We start from the raw sequence: 18,944 nt of genomic DNA, 5'->3' as shown, positions 1-18,944 counted from the left end.
TGGCCATCCTTCCATTAGCACACATTTGTTATTTGTTATCGCTACTCATACTAAACTACATCGAGGATTGCTATGAAAAATGTATACATTCATCCCATGGACTAGTTGATCCTAAATGAAAATACTCATTGGTCATTCAATATGGCCCAATAATCCACCTGCATGACAAAGCTGACATTGTAGTGCAGATCATGTCCTCATATGTTCTCTGCCACAAGTCTAATAGAAATAAAAGAAAATGGCAGGAAATAACTTGCTGGGATACTAAACCCCTTGATTTGTTCAATTTATACTTACTGTGAATTATGATGAAGTTGTGAAAATTCATTCTACAAATGCTTGCTTGCTCCTTTGACCTTTGAGTCAAGTTCAGTCATAGAAACCCCCTTGACAGATTTTCTTCATACTTGGAATAAATCCTTATAAAGCTAAGACAATTCATTCTGGTACATACTTGCTCACTTGCTCACCCCATTGACATGCCTCTGACAGTGGGGGCAAGGTGATAATCGATGAAAAATTGTGTTTGGTTAGAATTTTTAATTTGCTTATATTTCCTTGATGGGTTTTTCATGAAGCTTTTCTTGAATCATCATGAAGTTTATTCATTCTGCGATGTGCTTGCTGAATCTTTGGACCTTATGGGTCAGAATCATATATATTTACAACAGTACGTTTGATTGTGGTCTCAACATGCAGACCCTGGCCTTGTGAGTTTTTTGTCTCACTTGAGCGTAAGTGTAGTGAGACATTGGTATCACTTTCTGGTGGCAACACACTGTTACCAATTTAAAAATATTTTGTGTTCAAGTTTTGCAACTCAGAAAGCTATGGGTTGGGTGCAGTGCCTGAAAATTATGGTGATCCAAGGTCCAGGACCATTCTTTTCTTGACCATGACTTGTCATGTATTGTCAGCACTTACATATCAGACCTTTAATACTTCTTAATTATTCTTATTAATCTAATATTTTGTGCTGCTTAATCCCCAAAAACATATGAAAAGAGTCACACAAATGTACTGATGTAAGCAGAAGTTGAATGTTTGATTGTAAGAGTCTGGTGTTGTAACAATAGAAAAATAGGCAAATTTAGCAGAGCACCATCTAAAGTCTAAGCTTGATCTTTAGCAATCAAACATTTATCTTTTCTCAGCCTTAGCTAAAACCAAGCATCTGCTCTATAGCCGTACTGAATTTTCTAGATGAGTTTGTACAAGTAATGATTTATCAGCAGGTCAAAATCATGCAAAGGATATTCTGCAACAGATAGTGCAGCACTTGTTGCAACGAAGGATGGCCGACATTCCATTTTGAAAAAGGATGCTAACTATAATAAAAGTAATCAATGGACAACATATCTATTTGTCTGTTGAATGCATTACCTGATTATATTAACCGTAGGTGAAAATCTCAGCCACATCTGAATCCAACACTCCTAGACAGCAAGGTTCATTCAGCTCTTAGTGCAGCATGATGAATACACAATAAGTCTTGATCTCTCTCATGCATTTCACATGGTATCTCATGAATTGGGGGCCCTGAGTGGCTGAGTGGTCTAAAGCGCTCACTGTTCTGGATCACTGCCATCTCACTTCTATCTGCGTGTGTTCGAGTCCAAGGCTCGGCTAGCGTGGGTATGTGGGAAAGTCTGCCAGTAGCTTATCGTGGGTCGTTTGTTCTTCCCTGGGTTTTCCAGGGTTCTTCCTCCACCAGTTATACTGGCCACCATGTATAGCCTATCTGTGCTGAAAAATGGCGCTAAACCCTAGAACAACAACAACAAAAATCTCATGAGTTCCTTTGCTTCAGCTACTGCAGGGCAATGTACCAATTCTGAGTCCTTCTCTTTGGCCTTAGCCTCTGTCCTTGGTCCTTCACAAAGATGTTGCACTGCACCTTATCCCACTTCAAGACATCCACCTCCACAGCAACAGCAGTGTACCTGGACTATTTTATGCATAGTAAACCTATGGAAACATTATATTTAAAATACAGTAACTTTAAATTTCTGAGTGCTCATGATCAAGCATATATTTATCAGTTATCAGTATAGATGAAACCTGGATGACAGCTTCTGTGTAAAGAAAGGATATGAGCTGCTGCATTTTCTGGACCTACACATGTTTGGAATGTGCTTTCAATTCTGCACCAAAGTGTCAGGTGCTAATTTCAATAATGAGTGTTCCAAACTCGAGACTATTAAAGGACTGAAATTCCATCAAAAAAACAATGTCTCTATTTTTTTTAAATTACTACTATGATAAGGTCTCAAAAGATTATTTTTCCTTCAAAATAACTTTCCTTATCAACCAATCCTGGCCACCCGAACCCACGCTCTATTTTATGTTCACCCATTTCTAGGGTGGTTCCGATTTTTCCATGTAATTAGTACCGTGTGTCCTTAAGGGTGTATAACTTCTTTTTATGCCATATTCTTAGTCTGCATCAGATTGTATCTCGTTTCTGTACTTAAGATATGTTTAAATATTTCAGTATTGATTTATTTATATATTCATTAATTCTGTTTTATTTATTTAACAGTGACATAAGCCAGCTTGCCAGAGCAGCTGTGAGTGGAGATGAGAGTGCCTTAGACATGTTCAACTGGAAGAAGGGAAAGGGCAATGCCAAAATGACGTCACATACCTTGGGACCACAAGAGGCATTAAGCTTTTTTGTTGGTGGTGCTAGTGGTATGATACTAATATTTCTTATTGCTTTTTTTCCTTCAAGTTTATACTTATATATCCTTTAATGAAGGGGGCCCTGAGTGGCCGAGTGGTCTAAAGCGCTTACCGTTACGGATCACTGCCATCTCACCTCTGTCTGTGTGGGTTCGAGTCTCGGATTCGGCTAATGTGGGTATGTGAGAAAGCTTGCCAGTAGCTTCTCATAGGTCAGTGGTTCTTTCCATGGTTTTCCTGGGTTCTTCCTCCTTTAATGAAGACAGTCAAGTAGATAATATCAGAGGCCAAATAATTTTATAGTCATCTCATAAAAGGGATATTCCTTAGATGAATTTATGGGAGATAGAGGACACCTTTCGCAAAACTCCAGCAAGGATCCTTGCTCATAAAGGTCTACAGTTTAGGACAAGCTAAAATTTACGTACATTTTTATACCCCCTGCAAATAATGAATTTATTGACATTGTTGGGGTTTATACTCATATCAGCTTGTTGGTGTGTCCATCATACTTTTCTTAATTTCTTACATTCTCCTAAACTGTTTGAGGTACCTTCATGAAACTTGTAATGATTTTTTGTATGATAGACAGCATATATAGCCTATAATGTGCTGAAAAATGGCATTAAACCCTACAACAACAACAACAACTTTTGGAGTTTTCTCCCTACTTTGTACAAGTGGTATTTACACTTCACATTTTGCAGGGGTCTTCCTTAAATACTTTCTGAAAGCTAGTTTCCTCAGTATTAAGGACATCTCTTTATATAAGACAATTCTGTTATATCCTTTATAGAGAAATTTGACTTTTTTGTATCTGTCTATGCTGAATATTGTATTTCTTGCTAATATTTTAAACTTGTTCCCACTGGGTTTTTTCTACTCTTTATGTACATATATGTTGTGTTTGCTGACAGGCGGGGTATATTATGTGACTGAAGGGGGACAGTGTCTTCAACTCTTTTCTGTGGATGGTCCAGTTCTAAAGCTTCTGTTCTATGAGGAGAGGAATATCCTCCTTACAGTGACAGCAAGTCTTCATCTTTCTGAGCATTCGGTCTCACCAGAAGGGGAGACAAGGGAAGTTCTAAAGGTAATCCACAAAGTTTAATAAGTTGCATTATACATAATCAAGACATATTACCTACATATATAAAGATCATTGGTTCATAACAATTGCTCTTAACTGGTCTCTTCAGTGGTCATTACCACAAATGTTTTGACTAAATTTATGGTCAAAATTCAGTTGAGTCAACATTTCGTATGAAATGTCAGTATTTTTGTATCAGTTGCCAAAATTAGTATATTTATTATATGGAATGATCAGAAGATAGCTATTGCAGTTTCTTAACAAACTTTATGAAATTCATAAAAGGAGATTATTGAAAGTCAGCTATTTATGTACACAGGTTTATACACCACTCCTGCCAATTAATTTGGTCTATACTCATATAAAATCTTTCATAGAGAAAAAGTGATAATTGTAATAAAGAGAATAGTTTTGTGGAGTTAAGATTTAAAAACTCAAAGGCCAAAATGAAAAAATATAGTACAGAATGTCCTGAAGATGCTGTATTCTAATGGTCTTATGTGTAATCTGACCTGTATCATCTTCACTGCATCTGGGGATGTATTCAGTTTTTGGCATATTAAGTAAAGCATAATTTATGCAGTTTATGTCCAGTATTGTTAAAGGTCAAGTTTTAGCCATTCATTAATGTAAATATTTGGATTGATATTGAACAATCGAACTGCTCCAGTTCTAAAATGCAGTAGATCTTGTTAACAGGCGTTTGAGAAATCCAAACATTGCAAGGAAGAGGTGCATAGAGAACATGATTGATCATTTGGACTTGAGTCCTTACTTGGTATCAAGAAGAAATTTTCTAAACCTGAGATTGTTATAAACAGGTTGAATTTGTGACCTTGTAACCTGCCTGCATGTTTTTTGTTTTGTTTATGCATGATTCATCATGACTTTAAATTGTTCTAGGTGAAGCTCAGTGGGCGTGGAGAAAATCCTGTGATTGTATGGGCAGGAAAATGTGTTCTTGCCACTGCCACAGGGGAAGGGGTTGTTAGGTAAGCGATGCATATAAAATTAAAAAAAATATTTGAAACAACTTACACACTTTTAACAATGGTTAGATCCTTTACTGTAGTATGCTAGTTTTCTACCACTCAATTCATACTATTCAATTCAGGTGAGCCAAATGAGTTATTTGCAAATAAATTGTGCAGTGACCACCGATTGTCCTTCAGAACCTTAACAATTTGACATATTTCATGTTCTCGACATGCAAGTAACAGTATAGTAATTGTTTTTATAAAAGTTTCCAATGCAGAAGACAGTTATGATGAAAACTAGGGTACAAGTTAATTTTATTTAAAGAATATTCCATTTTCTTTACACCAGAATAAAATACATGTGTGATATATACATGCATATAATTCTGGTCCAGCTACTAACGAGATAGACCAATCTGCTATCGGCCTAGTGCTTAGAGCATCTGCTTCAGATGTAGGAGGTTGCAGGTTTGAACCCTGGCTGAGTTATACCAAAGACTTATAAAAATGGTACTAACAGCTGCCTCACTAGGTGCTCAGCATTAAGAGGTTAGGTTTAGGACTGGTAGGCATGGTGTCAGAATAATTTGACTGAGTGGGACATCATGCTACATGTCTGTGGCATGATGCCCCAGTGCTAGACATCATTATAAACTGCCACACTGCAGACATGACTGTTTTTTTTTTTTAAAAGTTCCTTTCAAATTACAGATCATACACATACACACCAATCTGCTATCATATTATGTGTTTCCATACAGTTTTGCAGTTAGATTTGACCAGTAAGCAAGTATGTATAGTATATCTGCATTATGTTGAAAGAATTCATTTTTAGTTTAGATGTTCTTAAAGTTGATTGTATCATTTTTTTGCGATTCTGCTCAAGTCATATTGAGAGCTAGATTCAGACAGTTTCTTCATTTTCTTTTTTTACCATGCAGGATGTTAGATATTGAAAATGAGGACAACTATGTTCTGAGTTTGGAGGGGCACAGTGGTTATGATCCTAATGAAAACATAATGTGTCTAGCCTACTCACAAACCAAGGGTAAGTCTCTCTTTAAAGTTTTAATTTGGCTTTATTCTTAGTTCTTGTTTTGTTTTGTTTTGAATAAAGTCACAAAATGAAATACCTAGCAGTGAGAATATCAGTCAGGAATAGAAAACTTAAAATGAATAGGACAACTGGTTATACTCATGCCTCTGTACAGGTGTGTATATAGCATTCGTTGCTTGTATCTTCTTCCATCTCTTACACAATCTCATTATTGCAGCTAATACCCTTGTTTTGAAAAGATCACCATTAAACTTGGCAGTGACTTCCCTCATCCCCACCCCATCAATGACAGAGGTACTGTGCCAAATCCCAAGTATACTTAAGTTACTATTTCCACTTGTGCGTGTTAGAATTTTCTCACTTGATGAGAGACCTCATAAATTGTCTTCAAGAACTGTAGAAAAATATTCAATATTGGAGTAAGTTTGAGTAGTTCATTTCACAGGGAAATATTCTCCATCCTTATTTCCAACTTTTTTTTGTGCTCCTTTCTTTTGAATCCAAATTCTTTCTATCTATTGTAGAATTATAACTTTGTTATAAACATATGCATAGGGTCATTAATGCAGGCTTGAGACATATGTAATATATTTAATAGTTTTATTATATTGTGCAAGTAATATTTGGTCTGTAGAAAACGGGGTTTTGCAGTGATATTTTTAGTTGCTGCTGCATGTATGTTGTTGTATACATTTTGATTCAGTTAGACACATACAGGTAAGTTTTCTGTAGATAATTTATTGTCATAGCATCTATTTCATAGTTATTTAAAGCAATGGTTCATGGACATTACCTGTATAGGCAGTCTATTGGGCCTTGCTTACAAGTAAGTTTTCACTAGATTTATATAATAGCATTCACTTCATAGTTACTGACAGTGACAATTCAGTATTTGTACCTGTATAGGCTGCCATATGGGCCCTTTCTTATGGGTAACTTTCAACAATATAGTGTAGTATCCCAGTAATGTACACTCTTTGAGTTCATAAAGCTGTATCATAATGTCTGCTCTGATTTTCATTTTACACAGTCTGGATCATGTGCAATACTAAGTCAGACAATGTCGGATGATTATTGTGATCAGAGGGCACACCAGCCTTGACATCTCAACTAGACAAACCAGTTTTGCTGGAACTAATAGGTCTGATGTTGCATCTGTTCAACACAGCTTGATACAAGCAAAATCAAGAACATATCAAGCCAACTCAAATTTCCCATAACCTGTCCCAACATAAAGAACTTCATGGAAAATACATTGGCTATGTTTTGCCACAACCAGACTTAGACATACATTTTGGATCACAGCAGGCTAGTACAAAAGTGAATCTGAACTTTAAAGTCCATGGAAGGAATGTTGTTTTGTCTAATATACCTACCCATCACCAAAGCACAGGCACTCTCAATGGATCGGCATACCCAGTGTGGTAACAAGATACTCGGTACAGTCTATGCCCAGTTCATTGCCACAGTACTCTTATGATACAGAATCATCTGATTTGTATGACTATGGTACTCAAAGGGAGGACTTGCTTAGTTATGGTCTGGAAGTTACCTTATTCTGATCAGGACAATCTTTTAGGTTGGTTAGCTACCTCTGTAGACAGTCTTCATCAGCTGTATCTCAGATTGTACAAGAGGCGTCTGCATCACCACATTCTTCTAAGGACAGTAGTGTTTTCGCTCACAATCACTATTGTCTTTGCTAGACCTAACAATGACAAGAGAAGTCTCTGCCTTCCAGCATCAATCAAAGAAGTCTCTTGCATGTTACCACAAGAGTTTTCTCCACATTCCCCTCCATTCACAGCTTGGTCCAGGATTCCAGCATAAGTTGATCTGCTAATCACGAAAGACAAACTAGTGTTCAGATTGCTACCACATTCTGGTTGTTTGGCTGACTTACTGGGCTGCTTACAATGACAATTGCAGGACCCTATTGTAAATAGACTTTTCTTTTTGCAGGGACGGCTACTATCAGATTTTAGTAGAAAAGTCTGTTAAACACCCACACCAATGTTAAACCACAGCAGTAGACACTGACATGGCAGACTGGGAATGTCAAAACCCTTGTCACTGAAAGCATTTCATTTGTGGCAGGAGAAGCTACATGGAAAAGGCATTCTCATTCAGTTTTACATCTCTGTGGTGAATCATCACAGAAGTGAAGGAGGAACCAAGTTTCTAAATGGGTGTCATCAGTGGCAAGTCTGCATAAAAGTTTGTCATTTTCTGGACAGATTAAATGTTTGTCTGGAACAAGTACTCAAGATCCAACAGTTCTTATAACAAATTGTTGAGATTATTATTGAGATAAGAAGGCCCTCCTTTTTAAAACCTTAAAAAGCAAATGTGGAGAATTTTTTTCATGGTGGTGTGAATGAGAATACATTTCTCCGCTTAAGCCATCAGTACCCAAATAGCTAACTTCATACTATAGCTCTTTGGTGTGCAACTGTTACTCCCAATAAAAGGCTACAGTTCCACAATCTCTGACACTGTGACATCATGGAAGAGATGATATAGGACAAAGCAGTGACCTCTCTGATCTTCTGTCAGATTCTTATTTGACACACCCAAAGGTATTGGCTCTTTGCCAAAAGTGGAACCAATCATGGGTTCTGACATGATTGAATAAATCACCATATGAACAGCTCTCAAGAGCATCATTGTTTCATCTTACATACAAGAGTTGCTTCCCATTCATCTTAGCTGCAGAAGGCAGAATCAGTGAAATACAATCATTGTCAATGGACCTAACAATTTACAGTTCTATGGGCATGGCATTGGTCAGTATAATTCATAATGGTCCATGCATTACCAGGATCAGGCTCCTAATTATGGACAATCAGTCTTTTGTGGTGAAACTCCTTTGAAGTTGTACCTAAATAGAAACAAGCCAGTGCAGAGAGGGACATTCCCACTATACTTACCTCTGATAGATGGAAAGGACAGTATCTCAGTGCAGGAGCTATCATCCAGGATAAGATTTGTTATTCATTCTGCACACAGAGAATTAACCCAAGAAAAAAATGAACTTGTTACACATTTCAGTCTATGATGTTAGGGTAATCACAACAAGCATTGCATCAGAGCAAAACTATTCCATACCTGAGATTATTCAGGCCCTGGGATGGAGGTCAGAGTCATCTTTTTTTGGTTTTTACATCAGAGATCTGTAATACCAGATCTAGTGGGACCTAATGCCACAGTGCAACAGGATACCTTTCTGGGTAAAGGTTGTTTGGCAGTCTGTTAGGGATTTAGCATGACAACACGTGCTGGATTTGTGAGATAATATTTTTTCTGTTTTCTAAAGCCATGTATCATCATGTATGCAGTGTATAAGTTCCATCTGGTTTTTCAAGCCAGAAACAGACTCACATAATTTACAGGACTGATGATCGGCTCTCCAGAGTAAGGGGATGTAACTCCCTCCACCTCTCACCTACTCTTCTAAGGTATTATGTATCATGATTGGGTAACATGTTGGAAGAAGAAACCATTTTTTGGATTAATATTAAATTACCTGATCATAATGGTGATACACTTATAGCCCACCCACCCCAGTTATGTCCTACTAAGAGATTGTACATTTCATTCTAGTTGTTACTGAGGTATACATGGGATTTGAGGCTAGTCCTTGAGCACATGGGATATCACCCTGTCTGACTGCCATATATGTGGGCAGACAACTTTTAGCATCCATAGGTGAAATTAGCTTGAGAGGGCTGGATTTATGTGGTAGGGGTGGTCTATCTTAGGTAATGTTATTGGGTAAATATTATTGAAAAAATATATTTGACTCCAAATCTTGGTTTCTTTCACTTTTTTACTCTTCTCCGGCATGGAATTTGTATGCAGTGCAGATGAGACAGAGCTATAGTTATGTGAACAAATTCCATTTCCAGACTGGCTTCATTTACTGTAATTATCTTCTTTGTTAGAGTACTTTGATACAAATTAATTTAGCCTCTGTGTACAATTTGGGTCAGATTAAATGCCAATGCATTCTCTTGCAACAGGGGTGCTAGCTGGAGGTACTAACATGGGAAATATTGCCCTGTGGAAATATGCCCCTCCTCTGGGTGGTAAAAAGGTAGACAGTGAACAGAAGTGGAAACTCCAGACCCCTGCCACAGTGGAAGGACCCATCAGGCAAATACAGGTTAGTGACACAGTTATTAAAAACTATAGTATAATTAAAACTGCTTTTAGAGAAACCCTTCACATGTTGGAATTCTCTATAAGAAATACCATTTTCACATCACTTGGCTATCATTCCCAGAGAGTGTCCACTATACGTATTTAAAGAGGTGTATCTAATCAGTATGTGTCTTGTCTTTGATGGTGAGATCGTGCAATGAGGACTAGTGTTCATTTATCCACCCTTGAAAATGTATATGCAGTGCTACTGCTACCAGTCCAGCAGCTAATATATGCAGATGTAAATATGTACATTCCAAAGCATGTTGAAGTATTGATCATGGAATCAAAATTTGGTTTTAATTGATTACTCACTTGAGAGAACTGTACAAAGTTACATGGAGGAATTCAGTACAACCCTGTGGACATGTAGTTTCCTAAGATTTTCCATTTCTTGCTTCATCAGCAGATGCTTTTGTAAGTAAAACTCGCATTGTGGAAGTCAAATGTGCACATTACTCTAGGGATTAAATAATTTCACTGCAGTCTGGGCCAGTTTTAAAACTTAACAGTAGGTGTACATTTCCCTTGGAGGGAGAGTTATTCCATGATGAAAACCTTGACTATCTTTTTTCAAATTCAAAGATAACTTCTTTGCATCATTGCAGAGAAATGTATTTTGTGTACAGCCATTAACCTTCAAGTCAAGGACATCAAATATATGGACATTTATAAGAATGAAACATTCATAGCTCAAATGGTCAAAAAGTTTAAATTTGCTTTGCTGATTCACATTTCAGATCAAAACTTCTTGACAGATAATTTTTATAAACCATGTTTAAAGTGAACATTCTTTATTGTATAGTCATTATATTTTGAACTAAAAAGACTACATAATGAATGTTTTAATCATTTTTATATCCAGCATGTCCATTTTAAAACAATGACTGCAAGCAGATAATATAATATACACATATGTTGGATAAATAGCATTTATGCGTGTTTTCAAACTGTACTAGTTCTAAAATTACACAACATAATGCACATGAAAGTTATTTCTGATGGGAATTTTGACTCCATACTAGATAAGAAATTTGTTAAAATTTTATGTCTTTTGGTTGGACCTATCATTACTTCATTATGTACTCTTGTTCTATAAAATAAATAGAGATACATTTTTGTTACTTTTTTAATATGTGTAATGTATTATTTATGATATATATTGAATTGATAAAATAATGAATATTGTACATCATTGTTTAGATTTCAAAGTTTTTAATTTTTTTAAATTATAAGTCAGTATCAAATTAGCAAACACAAAATGTTATGTTCTTTAAACTATGTTAATTTAAAGAGTGAAATTTGAATTATTTTTATAATTTATAAATTATTTTAATTTATATATTTAATTTATTCATAAAGTTCTACTTTAGTTTTCAGTAGAGATATTTGTATCTTCATGTATTTTTATCTATCTAAATGCCATTTATCCTTACTATGTATGCAATTTTTCATGCCAATTATGCATTTAAGATCATAGCAAGAATGTATTAGAATGATTTTAATCTATGATGTCATCTTGTTTATATCATGTTGTTTATAACATTGGTTGCATAGAAACAATGTATTTATGACATAAACAATAGTATTAATTCAGTTTGAATTCAGTCTGAAGAAGCAATAAAGCAAAACTGGTCACACAATTGACATGTTGATGTTGTTTACTTTGTAACATTACCATTTTACTACTTATTTTTCTGTCATTTAATACTACCCAGGCACACGGCAGCACATACTTGGCATAATTAACCTTACAGTTCAGTCTAGGAATTGTTTTCTTTATTTATTGATTGAAGGTAATTACAGAGATAATCCAATTGATGGACCAGTAGGGGTGGCACCAGCTAGATAGTAATGATAACTTGCTACTATCTCCCATTAGTACACAGGTCATTACTTGCTTTGGCTATGCCTGCTTGCAGTAAATGCGGATAAAGAACTAGATATGGAAAAATGTCCCCATCTGAAAGTCAAAATCTTAGACAAACAATACTCATTTGTCAGTTTTGTTTAACCAGTGTTATCAAATAAAAGAACCTAGTCTTTATAAGCTAAGTGACAGTAATTGTGTATAACTGATGTTATCAAAATTATAAACTAAGGTGACAGCAATTGTGTATAACTAATGTTATCGAATTAATAAACCTAGGTGACTGCAATTGTGTATAACTAATGTTATAAAATTAATAAACCAAGGTGACAGCAATTGTGTATAACTAATGTTATCGAATTAATAAACTGAGGTGACAGTAATTGTGTATAACTAATGTTATCGAATTAATAAACTGAGGTGACAGTAATTGTGTATAACTAATGTTATCGAATTAATAAACCAAGGTGACAGCAATTGTGTATAACTAATGTTATCGAATTAATAAACCAAGGTGACAGCAATTGTGTATAACTAATGTTATCGAATTAATAAACTAAGGTCAGTAATTGTGTATAACTAATGTTATCAAATTAATAAACCTAGGTGACAGCAATTGTGTATAACTAATGTTATCGAATTAATAAACTAAGGTGACAGCAATTGTGTATAACTAATGTTATCGAATTAATAAACTAAGGTGACAGCAATTGTGTATAACTAATGTTATCGAATTAATAAACTGAGGTGACAGTAATTGTGTATAACTAATGTTATCGAATTAATAAACTGAGGTGACAGTAATTGTGTATAACTAATGTTATCGAATTAATAAACCAAGGTGACAGCAATTGTGTATAACTAATGTTATCGAATTAATAAACCAAGGTGACAGCAATTGTGTATAACTAATGTTATCGAATTAATAAACTAAGGTCAGTAATTGTGTATAACTAATGTTATCAAATTAATAAACCTAGGTGACAGCAATTGTGTATAACTAATGTTATCGAATTAATAAACTAAGGTGACAGCAATTGTGTATAACTAATGTTATCGAATTAATAAACTAAGGTCAGTAATTGTGTATAACTAATGTTATCAAATTAATAAACTAAGGTGACAGCAATTGTGTATAACTAATGTTATCGAATTAATAAACTAAGGTGACAGCAATTGTGTATAACTAATGTTATCGAATTAATAAACTAAGGTGACAGCAGTTGTGTATAACTAATGTTATCGAATTAATAAAATAAGGTCAGTAATTGTGTATAACTAATGTTATCAAATTAATAAACTAAGGTGACAGCAATTGTGTATAACTAATGTTATAAAATTAATAAACTAAGGTGACAGCAATTGTGTATAACTAATGTTATCGAATTAATAAACTAAGGTGACAGCAATTGTGTATAACTAATGTTATCGAATTAATAAACCTAGGTGACAGCAATTGTGTATAACTAATGTTATCGAATTAATAAACTAAGGTGACAGCAATTGTGTATAACTAATGTTATCGAATTAATAAACTGAGGTGACAGTAATTGTGTATAACTAATGTTATCGAATTAATAAACTGAGGTGACAGTAATTGTGTATAACTAATGTTATCGAATTAATAAACCAAGGTGACAGCAATTGTGTATAACTAATGTTATCGAATTAATAAACCAAGGTGACAGCAATTGTGTATAACTAATGTTATCGAATTAATAAACTAAGGTCAGTAATTGTGTATAACTAATGTTATCAAATTAATAAACCTAGGTGACAGCAATTGTGTATAACTAATGTTATCGAATTAATAAACTAAGGTGACAGCAATTGTGTATAACTAATGTTATCGAATTAATAAACTAAGGTCAGTAATTGTGTATAACTAATGTTATCAAATTAATAAACTAAGGTGACAGCAATTGTGTATAACTAATGTTATCGAATTAATAAACTAAGGTGACAGCAATTGTGTATAACTAATGTTATCGAATTAATAAACTAAGGTGACAGCAGTTGTGTATAACTAATGTTATAAAATTAATAAACTAAGGTGACAGCAATTGTGTATAACTAATGTTATCGAATTAATAAACTGAGGTGACAGTAATTGTGTATAACTAATGTTATCGAATTAATAAACTGAGGTGACAGTAATTGTGTATAACTAATGTTATCGAATTAATAAACTAAGGTGACAGCAATTGTGTATAACTGATGTTATCGAATTAATAAACTAAGGTGACAGCAGTTGTGTATAACTAATGTTATCGAATTAATAAACTAAGGTCAGGAATTGTGTATAACTAATGTTATCAAATTAATAAACTAAGGTGACAGCAATTGTGTATAACTAATGTTATCGAATTAATAAACTAAGGTGACAGTAATTGTGTATAACTAATGTTATCGAATTAATAAACCAAGGTGACAGCAATTGTGTATAACTGATGTTATCGAATTAATAAACTAAGGTGACAGCAGTTGTGTATAACTAATGTTATCGAATTAATAAACTAAGGTGACACCAGTTGTGTATAACTAATGTTATAAAGTTAATAAACTAAGGTGACAGCAATTGTGTATAACTAATGTTATCAAATTAATAAACTAAGGTGACATCAATTTTGATGCTCAATTTTAAGAAGATTGTTATGCTGTAATTGTCACAGTGTTTCTTTATTTATTGTTTGTTTGTTTTCTTCCAGTGGGGATCAAACAAAGATCTGTTGGCAGTCAGTACAATTGTTTTGTTTTTTTCTTCCAGTGGGGATCAGACAGAGATCTGTTGGCAGTCAGTACAATTGTTTTTTTTTTCCTTCCAGTGGGGATCAGACAGAGATCTGTTGGCAGTCAGTACAATTGTTTTTTTTTTCTTCTTCCAGTGGGGATCAGACAAAGATCTGTTGGCAGTCAGTACAATTGTTTTTTTTTTCTTCCAGTGGAGATCAGACAGAGATCTGTTGGCAGTCAGTACAATTGTTTTTTTTTGTCTTCCAGTGGGGATCAGACAGAGATCTGTTGGCTGTCAGTACAATTGTTTTATTTTTTTCTTCCAGTGGGGATCAGACAAAGATCTGTTGGCCGTCAGTACAATTGCAAATGTCTTCATATTAAATGAGCATGTTATGAGTGCTAGCTTCCGGGATCAGGTAAATAATATTTTTTTGAAATTTGAAAATAATCCACCCAAAGCACTTTGAGTGATAAATATTTTATGTGTGAAATGTTCTACAAAACCCTAAATATTTGTATCAGTTTAGGTTTCTATCCAATGTCGCAGCAGCCACCCAAGCAATCCCCACAACTGCTCACATGTGGGGACCCAAAATTCCCATCACAACTTTTTGTATTGGGAGGGGATCTCAGAATAAAGTTTAGCAAAGGGGGTTGGGGTGGCAGAACTTCTTGCTTTGCTTCTGCTTTTATCTTTGCATAATTATGCAACAGTACAGAGTAGTTATATTATGATACATATATTAAACATGTAATTACATTACAGTTCATGTTACATGTGTAGTTACATTACAGTACATGTTACACATGCACAGTGCAACCCTGCTATAACGCGCCCCGCTATAATGCGAATTCGGATATAACACGGTTGTGGTGTGGCTCCCGAAATTTCTTGTATTCATTCACACATAAAAAAAACGTTTTTTTTTCCAAAGTACATGAAACAGTGTATAAAAATGTATTATCATTATGGGGAAGAGATCGCATATGAATTAGAATTTAATATGATCGTGGCGTGGTTCCTGAAATTTTAAATACATGTGTATTTTTCTTGTACCGAGATTTTTTTTTTAATTTAGGTACAAGAAATAGTGTGTAAAACGTTTATTATCATTCTGGGGAGTTCACGTATGAATTTTTATATAATACGATCGTGGCATAGCTTCTGAAATTTAACAATATCACCAGGTTCTTGAAGTGTTATGCCAAAATAAACATTTTTTGAAATGCTATTTATTATTGGTCCATGATTAAAGTCAGTAAGTCGTCCTTGTGATTGTCTTCAATTAATTCTGTATACAATCGTTGCTCAAACAATAACCGACATGTATTTCTTCTTTAACTGCATACACAACCAAGCATCAGACAATGTGGTGGTTGATAGAAGATTCTCACAATTTAATGAACATCAAAAAAACGAAAGCCGCCAACATGTTTGCTGGGCTTGGTGGTGTTATTAGACACAATCAGTTGACTAGTAAAAAATGCCCGCTTTATTAGCTGGAAATTGAAAGTGTATGAAATTGTACACGCTTTCAGATTTAAATTAAATTTTATTTATAAAAGTGAAACGTGGCCATTGCAGGCCTACTGCACTTAGTTATTGGGTTTTATATTTGTATGGGGTTTACTTATGAACTCGTTATTAATTTCCTATTTTTTTATAAAAAATATTTGACTGTTATGGAAACGCAAGTTCACAAATGCAATCGTTCTCTGCACTTTGCGCAACAAACAAATTATTATCATTTTGGGGAAGAGATCGTGTATGAATTAGAGTATAAAATGATTTAGAATATGATCGTAGTGTGATTCCTGAAATTTTCAATAATGTACATGTATTTTTTTTGTTACCAGGAAAATACTTTTTTTTTAAGGTATGAGAAATAGTGTGTTAAACGTTTATTATCATTTTGGGAAGAGTTCGAGTATGAATTTGAATATAATGTGATCGTGGCTTGGCTTCTGAAATTTAACTATTTCACCAGGTTCTTGAAGTGTTATGCCGAAATAAACATTATCAGAACTGTTGCTTGTTACTGATCCATGAATAAAGCTACTAAGTCGTCTTTGTGATTGTCTTCAAATAATCTGTATACAATCGTTCCTCAAACAATAGCCGACATGTGTTCTTCTTTAACTGCGTACACAAACAAGCAGCAGCCAATGCAGTGGTTGATAAAGGATTCTCACAGTTTAATGAACATCAAAAAACGAAAGCCGCCAACATGTTTACTGGGCTTGGTGGTGTTATTAGACGCAATCAGTTGACTAGTAAATAATGTCTGCTTTATTAGCTGGAAATTGAAAGGGTATGAAATGTACATGCTTTCAGCTTTTATTTTTTATTTATTATAAAAGTGACTCGTGATCATTGCAGGCCTACTGCACTTAGTTCTTGGGTTTTTCATGGGTATGGTGTTTGTTTATGAACTCGTTATTAATTTCCTATTTTTTAAAAAAAATATTGTACTGGTATGGAAAAGCAAGTTCACAAATGCAAGTCGTTTTCTGCACTTTGCGCAGTGATCAGTATAGTAGTTTTCACACATTTCTTTCGATATTCACAAAATCTGAAGTAAAAGTTATATGCACGCTGAAAGCATGTGTTGATTGATAATTATTCTTGTTGTAGTCGTTCAAACAAATAGGTGTACAAGCGTTAATTATTGGACATTTGCAGTGGATAAATGTACATGGAAACGCATATGAGAAAACTTTAGCAGTATGAAATTTGTACTGACACCATTCATAGACCCTGGAACGTAATGAACCGTACATGTGCTTCAGCTTTCTTAACCTTATTTTGCTGTTAATTTTTCCCATTGAATTCAAACACATAATGATGTGTGAATTTTTTTAAAAATAGTTTACATATGTTTGCAATTTCTACAATAGAATTACATATTTTATGCATTAATTTCAAGCCCCGACTGTACAATATCAGACTGCAAGTAAATGGTGTTGATACTCTGTTCATGCTATATATTAAACGTTGAATTCAGACACAATGATCTGAGAAATAGTATTGAATATTTTAAGTCTGTGTGCCATTTTTCAATGGAATTACATGCATTATAGATGAACTGAATGCCACGACGGCACGATAGTAAACAGTGTTGATACCCTATTCATCATATGCATTAGGCATGAATACATGGAGTTGTTCTCAGAAAAAAGTAAAATACTTTAAAACCCTGCATTAACGTGACCCCGATGTTAACGTGCACCAATTTTGTGGACCCCAATTATCGCGTTATAGCGGGGTACCACTGTAGTTACATTACAGTACATGTTACACATGTGTAGTTACATTACAGTACATGTTACACATGTGTAGTTACATTACAGTACATGTTACACATGTGTAGTTACATTACAGTACATGTTAAACGTAATTACATTACAGTACATGTTACACATGTAGTTACATTACAGTACATGTTACACATGTAGTTACATTACAGTACATGTTACACATGTATAGTTACATTACAGTACATCTTACACATGTTTAGTTACATTACAGTACATGTTAAACATGTAATTACATTACAGTACATGTTACACATGTGTAGTTACATTACAGTACATGTTACACATGTAGTTACATTACAGTACATGTTACACATGTAATTACGTTACAGTACATGTTACACATGTGTAGTTACATTACAGTACATGTTACACATGTAGTTACATTACATTACATATCTTGTTACAATTGTTGTGGGTTTAATGTCATTTTTCAGCACATGATATTCTATACATGGTGGCTAGTCTATACATGGTGGCCAGTATATTTGGTGGAGTAAGAACCTGAAAAACCCTGGGTAGAACCACCAACCAATGGGAGGCAACTGGCAAGCTTTCTCACATGCCTACATTGGCCAGGCCTGGATCCAATGGGATAGAGGTGATTTTGTCAATGATCTGTAAAGATGACATTCTTAGATCACTTGGCCTATTGGGACCACAAGTATACATGTTACACATTTGTAGTTACATTATAGTATATATAGTACTGATATGTACCTATATATATATATATATCTATCTATCTATCTATCTCTCTATCTACCTACCTACCTACCTACCTATCTATCTTATCTATCTATCTATCTATCTATCTATCTATCTATCTACTGTATCTGTCTATCTGTATGACTGTCTGTCTGTCTGTCTGTCTCTCTCTGTCTGTACATTGAAAGAGAGACCTTTCTTGACACTGCAGTATATACATATAGCCTGTAGTATACAGTCATAATTCACATCACTTCATGCTTAACGCTCATTGAAAACTATAACCACTGGCCACATATATAG

The 18,944-nt window shown here is 34.5% G+C and overlaps 1 protein-coding gene across 1 annotated transcript in view; it reads left to right on the top strand.

Moving 5' to 3' along the window:
* The window catches only part of LOC149803740 (intraflagellar transport protein 140 homolog), a 107,471-nt gene that overhangs the window by 18,961 nt on the left and 69,566 nt on the right, over positions 1 to 18,944 (top strand). The window contains exons 5-10 of the mRNA XM_089953498.1: positions 2,543 to 2,694; positions 3,603 to 3,778; positions 4,679 to 4,767; positions 5,694 to 5,800; positions 9,832 to 9,974; positions 14,942 to 15,034. Coding sequence (XP_089809624.1) covers positions 2,543 to 2,694; positions 3,603 to 3,778; positions 4,679 to 4,767; positions 5,694 to 5,800; positions 9,832 to 9,974; positions 14,942 to 15,034 — 760 coding nt within the window. The remainder of the gene's footprint in view (positions 1 to 2,542; positions 2,695 to 3,602; positions 3,779 to 4,678; positions 4,768 to 5,693; positions 5,801 to 9,831; positions 9,975 to 14,941; positions 15,035 to 18,944) is intronic.

The sequence above is a fragment of the Sinohyriopsis cumingii genome, chromosome 3, assembly GCF_028554795.1.
Source record: "Sinohyriopsis cumingii isolate HCF-2022 chromosome 3, ASM2855479v2, whole genome shotgun sequence".
Taxonomy (NCBI): domain Eukaryota; kingdom Metazoa; phylum Mollusca; class Bivalvia; order Unionida; family Unionidae; genus Sinohyriopsis; species Sinohyriopsis cumingii.
Note: the sequence above shows the minus strand (reverse complement) of the source record. Positions and strands in the feature narration are given on the sequence as shown.